Source organism: Fusarium falciforme, chromosome 2 (genome assembly GCF_026873545.1).
Source record: "Fusarium falciforme chromosome 2, complete sequence".
Lineage (NCBI taxonomy): Eukaryota > Fungi > Ascomycota > Sordariomycetes > Hypocreales > Nectriaceae > Fusarium > Fusarium falciforme.
In genome coordinates, this window is record NC_070545.1 from 4,047,470 (window position 1) to 4,060,133 (window position 12,664).

The 12,664-nt window shown below is 49.2% G+C and overlaps 3 protein-coding genes across 3 annotated transcripts; all 3 read right to left on the reverse strand.

Annotated features, from left to right (window-relative positions):
- Positions 1–105: 105 nt before the first annotated feature.
- NCS54_00317200 (Hypothetical protein) lies at positions 106–1,563 on the reverse strand (the record flags this gene model as incomplete). Its single annotated transcript, XM_053148754.1, has 1 exon — positions 106–1,563. The coding sequence occupies one exon, from the start codon at positions 1,561–1,563 to the stop codon at positions 106–108; it is 1,458 nt and encodes a 485-aa protein (XP_053004729.1).
- A 908-nt stretch (positions 1,564–2,471) lies between these two features.
- NCS54_00317300 (Pyr-redox-2 domain-containing protein) lies at positions 2,472–3,839 on the reverse strand (the record flags this gene model as incomplete). Its single annotated transcript, XM_053148755.1, has 3 exons — positions 2,472–2,597; positions 2,651–2,956; positions 3,018–3,839. 3 exons carry the CDS (start codon positions 3,837–3,839, stop codon positions 2,472–2,474), a joined length of 1,254 nt encoding a protein of 417 aa, XP_053004730.1.
- A 910-nt stretch (positions 3,840–4,749) lies between these two features.
- On the reverse strand, positions 4,750–7,493 carry NCS54_00317400 (Hypothetical protein; the record flags this gene model as incomplete). Its single annotated transcript, XM_053148756.1, has 4 exons — positions 6,529–7,493; positions 6,067–6,441; positions 5,753–6,015; positions 4,750–5,699 (listed from the first exon to the last, which is right to left on the reverse strand). The coding sequence occupies exons 1-4, from the start codon at positions 7,359–7,361 to the stop codon at positions 4,750–4,752; spliced, it is 2,421 nt and encodes an 806-aa protein (XP_053004731.1). The 5' UTR covers positions 7,362–7,493.
- Between the last annotated feature and the right edge of the window lie 5,171 nt (positions 7,494–12,664).

Consider the following 12,664-nt stretch of genomic DNA (forward strand, 5'->3'; position numbering starts at 1 on the left):
ATAGATGGCATATTATTATAACCAACAAATCGCAACCTGTGCCCGTCATACAAATCCAAACAATTCTATCCCATATTATACAAATCACATAAAGTACAAATCATCTTACACCCTCCTTTTGCTAGTTATTACTTCAAACTCCTTATCCGAAGTCTTTTCCAACTCCTTATTGACCCACCAAGCAATACTCGAAGCAGCCTCTTGAGGGCTCTCCAGATGAAGTTGAAAGAACCCCTGCAGCATAGAAGGCGTAAACGTATCTTCGGGTATCGCGCTGGCGAATTGCTTTGCCAGCGCGCGAATCTCTTGCATGTCTAGATGTGACGTGCAGCCTAGGTCGGGGGAGAACATGCGGATAAACATTTCTTCTGCTGACTTTTGGCTTATGTTTCCGAGGAGCACTTTCATGTCGACTCGGCCGGGTCTTATTAGTGCGCTGTCGAGCTGGTCTGGTCGATTTGTTGTCATTATGACGATGCGGCCCTCTTGTGACCCTACTCCGTCGAGGACGTTCAGGAGGCCGGATAGAGTGCAGTTTGGCGCGTGGTTTCCGTCTTGGTTGTTCTTTTCGTTGTTTGACCGGTCTACCCATACGGCGTCAATGTCTTCGAGTAGAACGACGCAACGTGGGGGAATCTCTTGGAACATTTGTTCCAAGTCGGCATCTGTGGCGACGCTTGGGATCTTGACTTCATACAAGTCAAGACCAAACTCGCCGGCAATGGCAACAGACAGTGATGACTTTCCAGTTCCAGGAGGACCGTAGAAGAGATAACCCCTCCGGTAAGGCATACTGCGGCTCTGATACCGCTTCTGGGTCTTGGGGTCGAGGTAGTTTCTGATGTCGACAAGGAGATCCTGCTTAATCTCGTTGTCAAAGTGAACCGTGTCGAGATGTCGAATTGGTTTCCGGGCTTTGGGCTTCCAGGCAAGACCATAGCGATCCCGGGAGTAGATGATGACAAAGAATTGTGTTTGTCTGTCGGAATATTCGCGACAGGTTTCGATAAATGTCTTGATGGGTTCTGCTGACCAACCGAAGCTGCTCACTGTGATTTCCTCGCCTCCGATGCCGTCGTAACTGGGATCAGATAAAGATGCAGAAAAATCATCAATTCTGCGGGTAATCAGAAAAAGACCTCTGCCGTACCAAATCCATCTCGTGTTCCAATGAGGACAATACTGAACCGAATGTCGCGTCTTTTTCAGCGCAGCAGCCCTATCACCATTCGAACGTCCGATGTCGGTGCGTCCAGTAAAAGATCGATAATGCCGACCCCTATGATCCATGATCCATTTAACGACGCTCCGATTAAGAGGATCACCCCCTGGAATTGTGACAGAGGCCAGGAAGAAGCGACGGATGTAACCGTATGCCTCGCGCCAGATGCGCTGCAGGAAGCGCCAGGCCGTGGGTACGGTTCCTGCAATGGCGATAAGCGACCCGATCTGCGTGATGTCGAGCTCCGACCAGCGCGAGCAGACATCGCTCATGACGCCTACGCCGTGGGACCAGGGGTCGAGGAGGTGCTGGCCTGCAGAGGGGCCGAGATGGAAAGACATTTCGGCTCAATTACGCCCAGCAGGCGTCGACAGCCTGGGGGATTGTTGATTGTTGGCCAGATTTGAGGCCAGCGACCATTAAAGATGCACCGCGATGCAGCAACAGGGGAACAAAAGCCACTGGAGCAAGTGGAAATGGAAGAAACCAACCAATTACATGAGCGAAAGAATGACAAGAAGGGCAACCATTTTAGGTGAACAGCACAGATTGATAATAACAATCGACGTGTCAAGCTGTCAAAGGGAGAAGATCTGGGGAAAAAGAGTTTTTTCGCTCTGGGAACTGCGCCACAGAAGAAGCCACATTGTTAGAGCTTTGTATGATGGGTTTGTAAGGGACACTAACACGGGGATCTCGGCTGTGATGTCAGACGGAAATGAGGGTGGAGACGGACTTTCTTTTGCGTACCCGGGACTTGATTTCTCATCTTCCGGGAATAGGGGCAAGGCTCCTTTTTATTGATTACAAATAGGCACAGGGTGAGGGCACAAAGTTGTCGTGATTCGTGACCGTTTTGACATTCACGTTGGCATTGTTGTTGAGGATGAAATACAGCAGAGTGTGATTGTAATCGATGGATTAGTCCCAAGGCGACCACCCCAGTTCGGCAGCAACCAGATATTTAATCAGTGCATTTTCTCTTGTCGATGAATGACTTCTGATTGGATGTCGCTGCAATTAGTAGCACGGGTTTTCTCTCGATATTGTTAACAAACATTTAAACCCTACCCGGAACCTGCAGTTTTCCTCAGCAATCTGAGCCCAAGCCCTTCTCGCTCTTCACTCCGGGATCGGCCAAAGCTGCCTAGCGAATATCTTTGACATGAAAAATTGATTAGAGTCTTGTCTAGGTATATTGGTCCAATCGTCCACAGCTGTGTTCTTAGCAGATGTAGTCATCTTAAGCTCAAGCGTCTTCCTTCGCGTTCAGCATCTTCCACTGCTTTCCAGCACCAACATCCTCATCTTCATGTCCCTTCATTTCCTTCACCCACTCGAAATCCCCTCGCTTTATATACATGAGAACAAGATCCTAATTTATTCATGTTAGCGTGGCAACTCTATAGTCCCAGTTGTTGAACGTACCCTTCCTAGAGTGAGGTTTAAGGCTCCCTCAAAGTAAATCGGCTTGTACTCTTCCATTCGTGTTCTGTTCTTGATCAGGCTGACGATGTTGCTTGTCACAACTTCGGACTGCATCAAGGCTGCACGGCCTTGTTTGGCTCCTCCAGACTGGGCCACGTCACCGATGGCGAAAATGTTTCCCTTGGATGATGGGAGGCGGTCAACTTGGAGAGTTGGCTTGACGAGTATTTCGCCAGTCGAGGCGATACTCTTGGGAGAATACGTAGCCAGAAGATCAGATCGAGGTCGCAGGCCAGTGCATGGAATCTATAATTCTCAATCAGTACGCATCCCTCAGCACGATAACATGACATATGCGTCGACGTACAATCAGGTCCCAGATCCTCTTCTCGCCGTTCGAAAGTGCAATTTGTGTCTCCCCTACAGCTTGACCAGACTGTGCGGGCAACGCCGGTCGTTCTTTCAGCAGCACCTCAATGTTCTTGGCGCGGAGAGCAGAAAGGACAAGCTCATGTAGCTTTGCTCCGAATCTTGGCAGAAGCTGGTCTCTCGAATGTATGAGCGTCAACTGCTTATCGGGATACTTCTCTCTGATCTCCGTTATCAACTCAACACCCACTGCACCTCCGCCAACAACCGCGATGCGTTCGGCTTTGCTGATTCGTTGTTGGAATCCCTGTAGTTCCGTGATGCATCCTTCTCGATCACGCGACTTGAGACGCGCGGGTGGTGGCTGAGCGGCTCCGGTGGCGATTACCAGATAATCGTAGCTCAACCGATTACCACTGGCCATTTCGATATCTGTTTCCGTAACTTCGAGAGCCTCGTCACAAACACGTTGGAAGATGCCCTCCGGCGCACCATCAGCGATGTTATCGTAGGGAATAAATGCCTTGGACTCTCGCCCCGAAAAGACCGAGTTTCTGGGAAACGCAAATGCATGGTTAAAGTGAGATTGTTTCTCAAGAAGAACAACTCGATACCCGGAAGGAAGTGTGTTGGCAAGTCGTTGTACAAGATAGGATCCTGCAAAGGAACCCCCCACGACTACCACATTGCGCGGGTTTGATGATGCTCGATAGGTGTGTTTGTGGATGACGGATTGTACTCGTTGAATAGCGAATCTGAAGGTGAATGTTGTGATGATCTTGACAAAGCTCAAATAGAGACCCAGCTCCTGGAGGTTCATCTTGACTAGCTGGACAAAGCATGAATACTCACATCAAGACAGATGCCTCCGACGTTCCATGTCATCCTTATAAGCTCTATGCCAAATAACGCGGCTTATAACAAAACATCGGTCTTCAGGGATACAATATGCCGTCTTCGGGGAATTCGCCTGCTCCACAACGGAGATAATCGGTATACGGTTGGCCAGAGCACAGGCTCACCCCGGACTGCGCCAATAACCAACCCTTTTAGCTCCTGTTTGTTTTCGTTATCGAGTGGATGGTCCACGGGCTTTCCACGGACTCGGTGCTAAAAATCGAGACTTGTCCGCCGGGTCAGCATGTTCGGCCGGTCCCCTCGGGCCCGTCATCTCCGGGAAGTGGGGCACTCTCGGAGACAGTCACGCAACATGCCATTCTGGAGTAGTCTTCATTTTGAGAGAGGTGATGCTCCAAAGAAGTACAGACGCAGTTCTATCACGAGGAATTACTCACCAGGGAATAATAGATCGAAGCTAGAATTTCAGGGGTAGCGACGTAGGCATAGAAACATACCTGTCATCGGCATTCAGTACTCTGGGGGCCAGATTTCATGGTGTTGGCAGTTCTGAAAGTGATGGCTTTGATAGTCTCTGAGGCTCTCATTAGTAATGGAGTTGGCAGTGTTTTGAAGCCAATAAATAGGTTTTCGTGGGATGATGATGTAAAAAGTGACCAAGAAGTGGACTTGTCAATTTGGGGAAACGCAGACGCCTAAAGAGACGGCCTTCTCTCCCAACGGCACTTCAATGATTGTGCTTCCTTCTTTTCTCGTGTGTTGCATAATTCCATCAATTCTTCCCCTTCATCAACATTGGTTGCTTCATCCTCTCCGTCGATTAAGACGAAACGGCCCATCCCCGTTCCCTCACACTTGAGATTCATCTCTGTTCATCCTTGGAGGTCCGATTGGAAAAACAGGTAGTCGGTATCCAAATTTTCAAGACCGTTACTGTCCGAAGGACCAGCAATAGACTCATACCCCGAGTCGGCAGACCGTATAGGCTCAAAGTTCCAGGAGTCAAGCTGAAAGTTTTCCAGTTGTGCCTCTGGCACAGAGAAATGCCCTTGATTTTGAACGATTGCCGGCCCAGAAACAGATAGGTTTAAACCTGGGCTAGTGGATGCGTATATCCCACCTGACGGGATAGTGAGACTGTTGTCCCAGATGTTAGTGAGGCGGCCAGGTTCTGGAATCGCGCTCTCTCTAGCTGTATGCTGGAATAAACTATCAGAGGTAGTCTCGTCAAGCGAGAACCGCCATTCAAGCTCCTCGGGGGTTGGCCCGGCTGGGTGCAGGAGAATCGGTTCAGCCATACCTCCAAACTGCGGATCAGGCGAAAGACTCAAAACTGAGCTGGTGGGGGTCTGGTACTCAGGTTTCAACCCGACTCCAGCCATGCTTTGGGGTTGCAGCAGATTATCTTGCAGTAGAGCCGGGCCTGCAGGCTGAGCTTGTGTCCCCTTCTCCATCGGGACTTTTGTGTCCTCCTCGAGATCTTCAAATTTCAGGGTTGGAATCGGGGGCTCGCTATTCGATTGTTTTGGTGCGTCCACCTGCGAGAGAGTCTTTCGCACCGCAGCCTCTACCGCGTTTTGGATCTGCTGTACCAGTTGTTCCTTCGCTGATACCTGGGTTGAACTTGGCAAGGTGTATCCTCCACTCAATTTCCTACCAGCATCTCTTGTTGAGATTTGCTGGTTTGCTACCGCATTGGTTGTGATGTGTTTCATCAACTCTGATCCCGGCGCTATCAACTGCTCTGTAACATTTCCAGGCAGTTTTCGTAAAAACATCTGTCGATAGTAGTCTGGGAACTCAGGAACCTCTGGTTCATAGTCTAAAGCAGCAGCGTTAGTCTTAAGTTGATAGCAACGAATATGAGTATCTTACAAGGACTGGGAATGCCTTGCGCATCTGGGAAAATGATCTTGTATATGGCACGCCACTTTTCCTCTTCATCGAGAGACTTTTGATACATCTTTCTACTTCTTAACTGTCCCTCTTGCTTTTTGTTGATGCCATGTGGTTTTAGAGGTGGCTTCAGTCGACATGGAGTCTCGAGGTGTTCGTCAAGCGCAACATGTGTTTCAAAGTCTTCCATGCAGTCGTGGCATTGAGTATCTGATAACATGTGCCGGCGAAAGATATGTTCCCTATATATAGTTAGCGCTTGGCAGCGTTATGGGACTTGGCTGGTAACTGACTTGACCCTGTGGACACTGGACCAGCCAGGTCCTACGCATGTCCTGGATGCCCTGAATGCCTGCGGATCATTCTTGTAGAATGGGCATGCGAATTTGTTCTTTTCCGATTCTTCTTCCTCATCCTTCCTTCTCTTGCCGCTATTGGGTCTGCCGCCGCCTCTGCCAGAATCGTCAAAGTCGTCGTCGTCTCTCTCGGGCGAGTCTCGTTTTCGTTTTTTGTCCGTTTTCGTTGTCCCATTTGTACCTTCGTCGTAGTGGGAGTTTGGTCTCTGGCTTTTCGATGGCTTTTTCGATGTTTCGCCGTCCGCTGGCGCCCTTGAACTGCTGTCCTCTACTCTTTTGTTCCACTCTGCGTTGTCTTCTGGATCGCTGGAGCTGTCCCCAATTTGTCTGTTAGTGGCACTGAAACCCTTCTCTTTCACTATCGAAGAAGCCCATAGCTTATCTTCTAAACGCACATACCCATCAGACTTGGATAAATAGTTTCTTGTCATCCGATCGCATCCTTTAACACCATCGCCCTGCAAGATATCATGCGCAGCTGCAGAGCCTGTACATGGTCCACGAATAGACGGTTGCTCTCTGCTCTCTTCGACAAATAAAACACATAGCGGGCTGCTAAGGTCTGCTTGACTAGAAGGATTCAACACTTGGAATGGATAGTTAGGGCCTAAGACCGACTTGTTCGCATTCTCGCGTCGCCAATTTGAAGGAGAAGAAACTTCGACAAATGAAATGTTGCCAGAGGGATTTCCTCTGCCACTCCTTTTTTCTAGGTATTTATCCGATCGAACATAGACCAAAGAATCTGGCGAACAACTGTTTTCTGTCATCAAAAGCCCACAACACCAGCGAAGAGCGCGCAGGGTAAACTTGATGGAGAACAAAGAAGAATGTGGGTAAGGCTTGAGAAAGTTGTGTAAGGACCGTAGAAGACTAGTCGGCTTAGAAGGAAAGTGAAGAGAATCGGATTCCCAAATAGGTGTCGATGCAGGAGGGGCCCTCTTTGCAAAGTCTAGACAATCTTCATCTATGCCAAAGGTGCTCAGGCAGAAGTGAGCAGCTCTTGTCAAGATTTTGTGGTCAAAGGATGGCAAGACAGGATCTTCGGTGGATATTGCCACCGGCGGCCTCCAGCTTTCAGACGAGAGCCAGGGAATATTGACAATGTCAGAAACATGCTGGCACGTCTTTCGTATCCTCGTGATGCTGGATAAAAGCTTGTGAAGGCCTGCCGGCGAGAGCGGGGAGCCTTGAACCGACTGTGGCCGGTCGAAAGCAGAGCATGAAGACATGAATGACGTAGCGACGGCGGCTGCTCTCGTGCATGGACTGGCGATGGAACAGATCGTTCTTATGCTATTCAGAGAGGTTGGGGAAAGCTCTGATGAGGGTTTAGCGCCGACAGCCTGGCTGAAAGTGATGATGGTAGAGGAGTGAAGTTGGCGGCGCTGCAGCTGTAGGAATGGAGAAAGTCGTATCAAGCTGTGGCTGTGTGATCCAATAGAGGAAAGCTCAGGCAGCCTACTTTCAGGCCCCAACATCCAAGACAGCGGGGCTTGGCTTTGCCTCAGGCTGGTACAAAAGCATGGTCACGTTTGGTAAAGATTGACTTCCCCAAGCAGCCTTATTTTAGCCCCCTTGTGCTCCCTTTGACGTGCTCGAACAATGAATGTTCTTACATTGGTCTTGTAGGTAAGATCTGGCGTATCTCTTGGTGACGGCTATTTTACCCCTGTCTACCCACCAGCTCAATCAGTGGTCCACACTTCAGTGACACCATCACAGCTCAAGAGACCGGTATTCAAACATTTCAAATGACTGATGCAGCAAAAATATCGCCTAGAAGGAACGTCGATCTGCCTGATATCATTCTCGCCCAGTCGAGAATGGGCGCAACCAGGGACACCCTGGTGGCCTCGAAGTTGAACCCTAGTCTGCTGCAAGCGAGGAATAACAACACGTCAAATCAGCACCCAGCGTATCCAAAGCTTCAGAAACATAATAGAATAGAAGGTATTGAGTGTCTGCCCCGGTGGGTAACCGAGGTAGGTCTGTTTCCTCGGCCAAGCGCATAGGAATACGTGGCAGCGCGCGGTGCCGCACCGTGCAAGCCAAGTGCAAGGCTACCTATCAAAGAAAAGGAAATAACAACCATCTCCAAAACATCTGATTCCTTACTTCCATGCGTGGTATAGTAGTCATGGGGGACCGGGGCCTCAGTCCACGCTCCTGTCAAGGAGCCTTCCACTTCACCCTTCAACAAGGGCGCAGCATGCCGCCCATTGTGGAGTAGGTACACCTTGTGCTGACCAAAAACACACAGATGTGTAGGTAGCTCATGCAATAGTCACTGGATATGACTCTTCAAGTATGCGATAACGGCGTCCTCTTGCTGACCTTTCCCCTCCTACTCGCTCGCAAAGCTGACCTGTCCAGGGTGTGGTTCCACAGCTTCGGCAAATACGCCTTGAATCAAGAATCCGGGGATCTTGGAAACTAAATTCACGTATGTAAGCGGCTATGACCAAGAATGCCGAAGGCTGGCTGCGCCTCTGGTAGGGGATGACGAGGTGATAAATGCTCACGCATGTGGAATCTCGACTCAAGCTTATGTGAAGGTATGACTGCAATCATAAATCTTCTCGCAATATTCATATCAAGAGCAAGTAGATGTAATGTTTTTGGTCCGGTAAGTCCGGGTTTTAAGTCCTGCTTACCTGCTTATTAAAGTTCTGGACGCTTCTGTCGAGCCGTCATCCTCATGGCCGTTTGGGGACGTCTGGGCGGATGTCCGGGACGGCATGGGAATTGGTAAATACCATGTGAAAGACTCCCCTACTTGATTTGGTTCAAATTCATGCTTGAATCATACTGCTTGGATGACATTCGATTTCGGTGATGCTCAAGCAATGGGATCCGTTGACTCCGCATTGATGGCCATCTATCTGAAACAGGAGATCGGTGGTGCCTGGCCAGAGCAATGTGAATCTATTCATGCCTTACCAGTCGGGGGATAGCGGGCGGATGCGTTGCCGGCTAATCAAACGGGCGTGAACTGGGTTCAAACGGGTCATCATGAGGCAGAATGCCGTCAACCGTTCGCCAATCGCCAAGAGTAAGCACGAGCAGATTTTACCTCTTTGAGGTGCTTAGTGGTATTTCTCTATTTATACCTTGATTCCCCAGAGTTTGTAAGCTCGGGGAGATGGCAAGCCAGAAATAGAGTCTGGTGAGATGGCTTGCACAACAACTTCACGTGCGAATTCTGAGGTTGATACAGGAAAACGACCACAAAACCACGGAACGTGTACCTCTTAACATCTTTTAACACTTTCTTTCTACACATTTTCATCATTGGTCTTTCAAGATTCTAACACCACTTCCAGGACAACCCTAAGATGGCCCGAGTCAAACGTCGTCGGTGACGCAAACCCGCTTTGAGGTCTGTTAAGAACCAATCGGCCTGTTCCACTAGACCGTTTTACGTCAGGATCGTTAGGCAGCGATGCAAAGTCCTGCACTAGAGTCCAAGGCAGACCACACCACTCCTCAAGGTGCTGTGCGGCGCACAAAGAGCCCTGGGCGGTCAGGTATGGCCCAGGGCTCCCGGATCGACGGAAGGATGCTAGTTGCATCTGACAGCTCATGGAGAGACAGCCCTGTTTCATCGAGGGATCAGGGATGTTCCCTAGATCAAGCAGTGGACGAAACATTCACTAAATGATCACCCTCTCTCGCCCCCCGTGGACCTGTTCCTCATTCAAGGAATTCCCAACTTCACGAAGGGAATTTTGGGCCGTTAAAAGTTGTGAATGACTCAAGCACAAGAAATGCAGCGAAACTGGACAAGCACACCATGCAGACGGCTGCGCCTTGTGCCAGACTAGCCTTCACCGCAACTTTCATAGCGGTCATGTGCCTTGTTAGCGAAATTTTCGCCAAAATTAGCGTTTCCAGCGATCTCTCTTACACTGATATGCTTTAATACGCTAGCATACGCAGACGAAGCGTTGCTATCGCAACCTGGCCCCCAGGCGATTTGACCTCCTCCAAGGCCAGCCAGGAGCAGCCAGCCCTGTTTAACAATAGCCAGTTACCTGGACCAAGACTGCTCTTTATAAGTACCGTAATGTCCGGTAAAGAACCAATCCGCCTCCCGATTGGGCCAGATAGACCTGGTCATTTTGGGTCTTTCCAAGCCACAGCGCCCACCTGATCATCAACAACTCGATACGCCGCAGCCAGTCGTATTTCTTGTGAAGAGGCCTATTATTTTCTCTTCAGTTATTATGTCGAATAACATTTTAATGAGGTTGGATGACTCTTGAACAAAGAACTCAACACCACAGCCAAGAGTGCCGATCCATCCTTGGATGTTTCTCATGAACAGCACTCCAAACTCTAAGCCACAATGCCACGCGTATCTGTTTCAGATCAAAGGATGTCATCCAATCTCGTCTATAGCCGCCTTCGAAATCGAAAGAGAGTTCCATATCCTTCCATGTGCGCCCTGAACGTTCAGTCGTACAACATGACGACCATCCAAGGGCGTCATTGGAAGTGTTTAAAGCCAAACACACAAGCAAGGCTTAGCATTAACAGACTTCGTGAGGCACGCGTAAGCTGGTTGCGTTTGGGCAATTCTTTGAGGTCTGTCGTACCCCTATTCTATTCTGAGGTTAATTTTCGGTGCTGATGATTAACCAGGCAAGCCGCGATGGTTCGCCACCAACAATAATTGCAAGCCACAAACCGCCCCCCAAGACCATGTCGCAAATCACCTGACAAGGGCTCGCAATGTCTTGAACGACATTGTGGCTGACCACAAGTCAGTAATCTTTTTGTGATACCGAGGCCAAGGACACCCTTGCAACCACTAGTGGCGATGACGTCCCAGTGGCAGCTCAGCTCTCTCGCCTTGCTAGACATCTGTTGGCTGCTGATCGTCAGAAGGCCCCCCACGACTTTTAAACGATCGACATGGCCTCAAAATAATATGAAAGCCCTATCCCACGCCCTACTCAAAGGTGAAGCTGTGCCTTGAACAAGTGTCGAAGCATGCCAGTGACTCAGGCCGCTGAGCCAGACCAAGCCTAACTGACTTAGACTGGCTCTTGGCTCAATAAAACTTAGGCTGCAGTAGCATCAGGTGATATCGTATTTCGTGGGGGCCTCATTAGGCATTGACAACCACAAAGAGTACTGAAGTAGTCCGGCCCATTGGGAGTAAGGACATGGCTTCGTGGCAAGTCCTTGGTGCCCAAGTTGCCATGGCATTCATCAGCTCGTTTGATTGGCCCGGTGTCGACATGCTATTAGGGTCATCTGCAACTTGGCCGTGTTGTGTGGCCGACGGGGCTGATTGGTTCGAAATCTGAACATCACAACTCTTCCGCCGTTCAACAGACTAACAAGGGTTCTATTACAATCCAGTGGAAGTCTGTAGATTTCTTGGTGAATATAAATTATACTTAGCAACTTAATTCACCAATTTTACTTGAATCCTGCAGCTGTAGTCTAGGAGCCAAGGGGTGAAAACTCCTTCAAAGCACAAACATTGTTGACATCTAGAACTAGCGACGTAGCTAAAACTGAAAAGGAAAACAGAGTTTATATTGACTTTGCAAAAGATTTGCTTAATACGCAGCTTCTGGTTAACCTAGCGGTCGCCGAATATCGATAGTAGTGTGGTGGTTCGTATGGACATCAAACTCCTGGTTTCGAAATGATAACCAGATATATGTAAGAAATAGAAAAAATAAAATAATTAGGAAATACATGCCGTTCTCTAGTTATTGATACATCGCCCTTAGGTATAGTCCCATCAGAGTTGCAGTTGTAATAAGCGTTGAGCAACAACTCTGAGAACGGGATCACCTCTTCCGCAACAACGAATACTGTCGAATCAGAAACTCACGATATCTACTGAACTGATCTTCTATGAGTCATAAAAGTGGCGTGTTCAGGGCCGGAGTGACAATGCGCGACTCGTCAGTCAAGAAGGCTTGGCTCGGTCTCCTGAAAGTCCGAGGTGCAGTAATGTGGCCTGTTCCAGACTCATCCTCCACACACATGAAGAGAAATCACAGCCAACTCCCTGATGCCCAAAGCCGAGGCATACGTAAACGGGTTACCTGGCAGTGGCGATTGTGCATCACGGGGTCGCCGAGTATCGGTAATACTCGGTGCCGGGCACTCCGCCTCAAGAAGTGGCGAATAGCAAAGCACAATGCATCTTTCAACTGGATGAAAACACAAACATCTGAATAAGTATCTCCTTAACAATTTCTACATGCACATGCAAGTCGGCCGCCGCGAACAAGTCGGCCGCCGTCGAGGCAGCGACGCAACACGGCCAACGAGGAGAAACGGGGCGACCGTGTCCATCTCGAAGGCCTCCAACGAGGGCCGTTGCCAGAAATTTTGCGCCTGGCCAAACCTGACGTACAGCTTCGAGTATCTCTATGAAGATACATGTAGGCCATTGCGCCGATTATGTAGTTAAAGATTTGAGATAAATTAGGGCAGAGTGTAGCAGCAAGCAGCAATGACCAAGGCTTCTTGCATGCGCTGCAAAAGCGGAATATGAACTCGA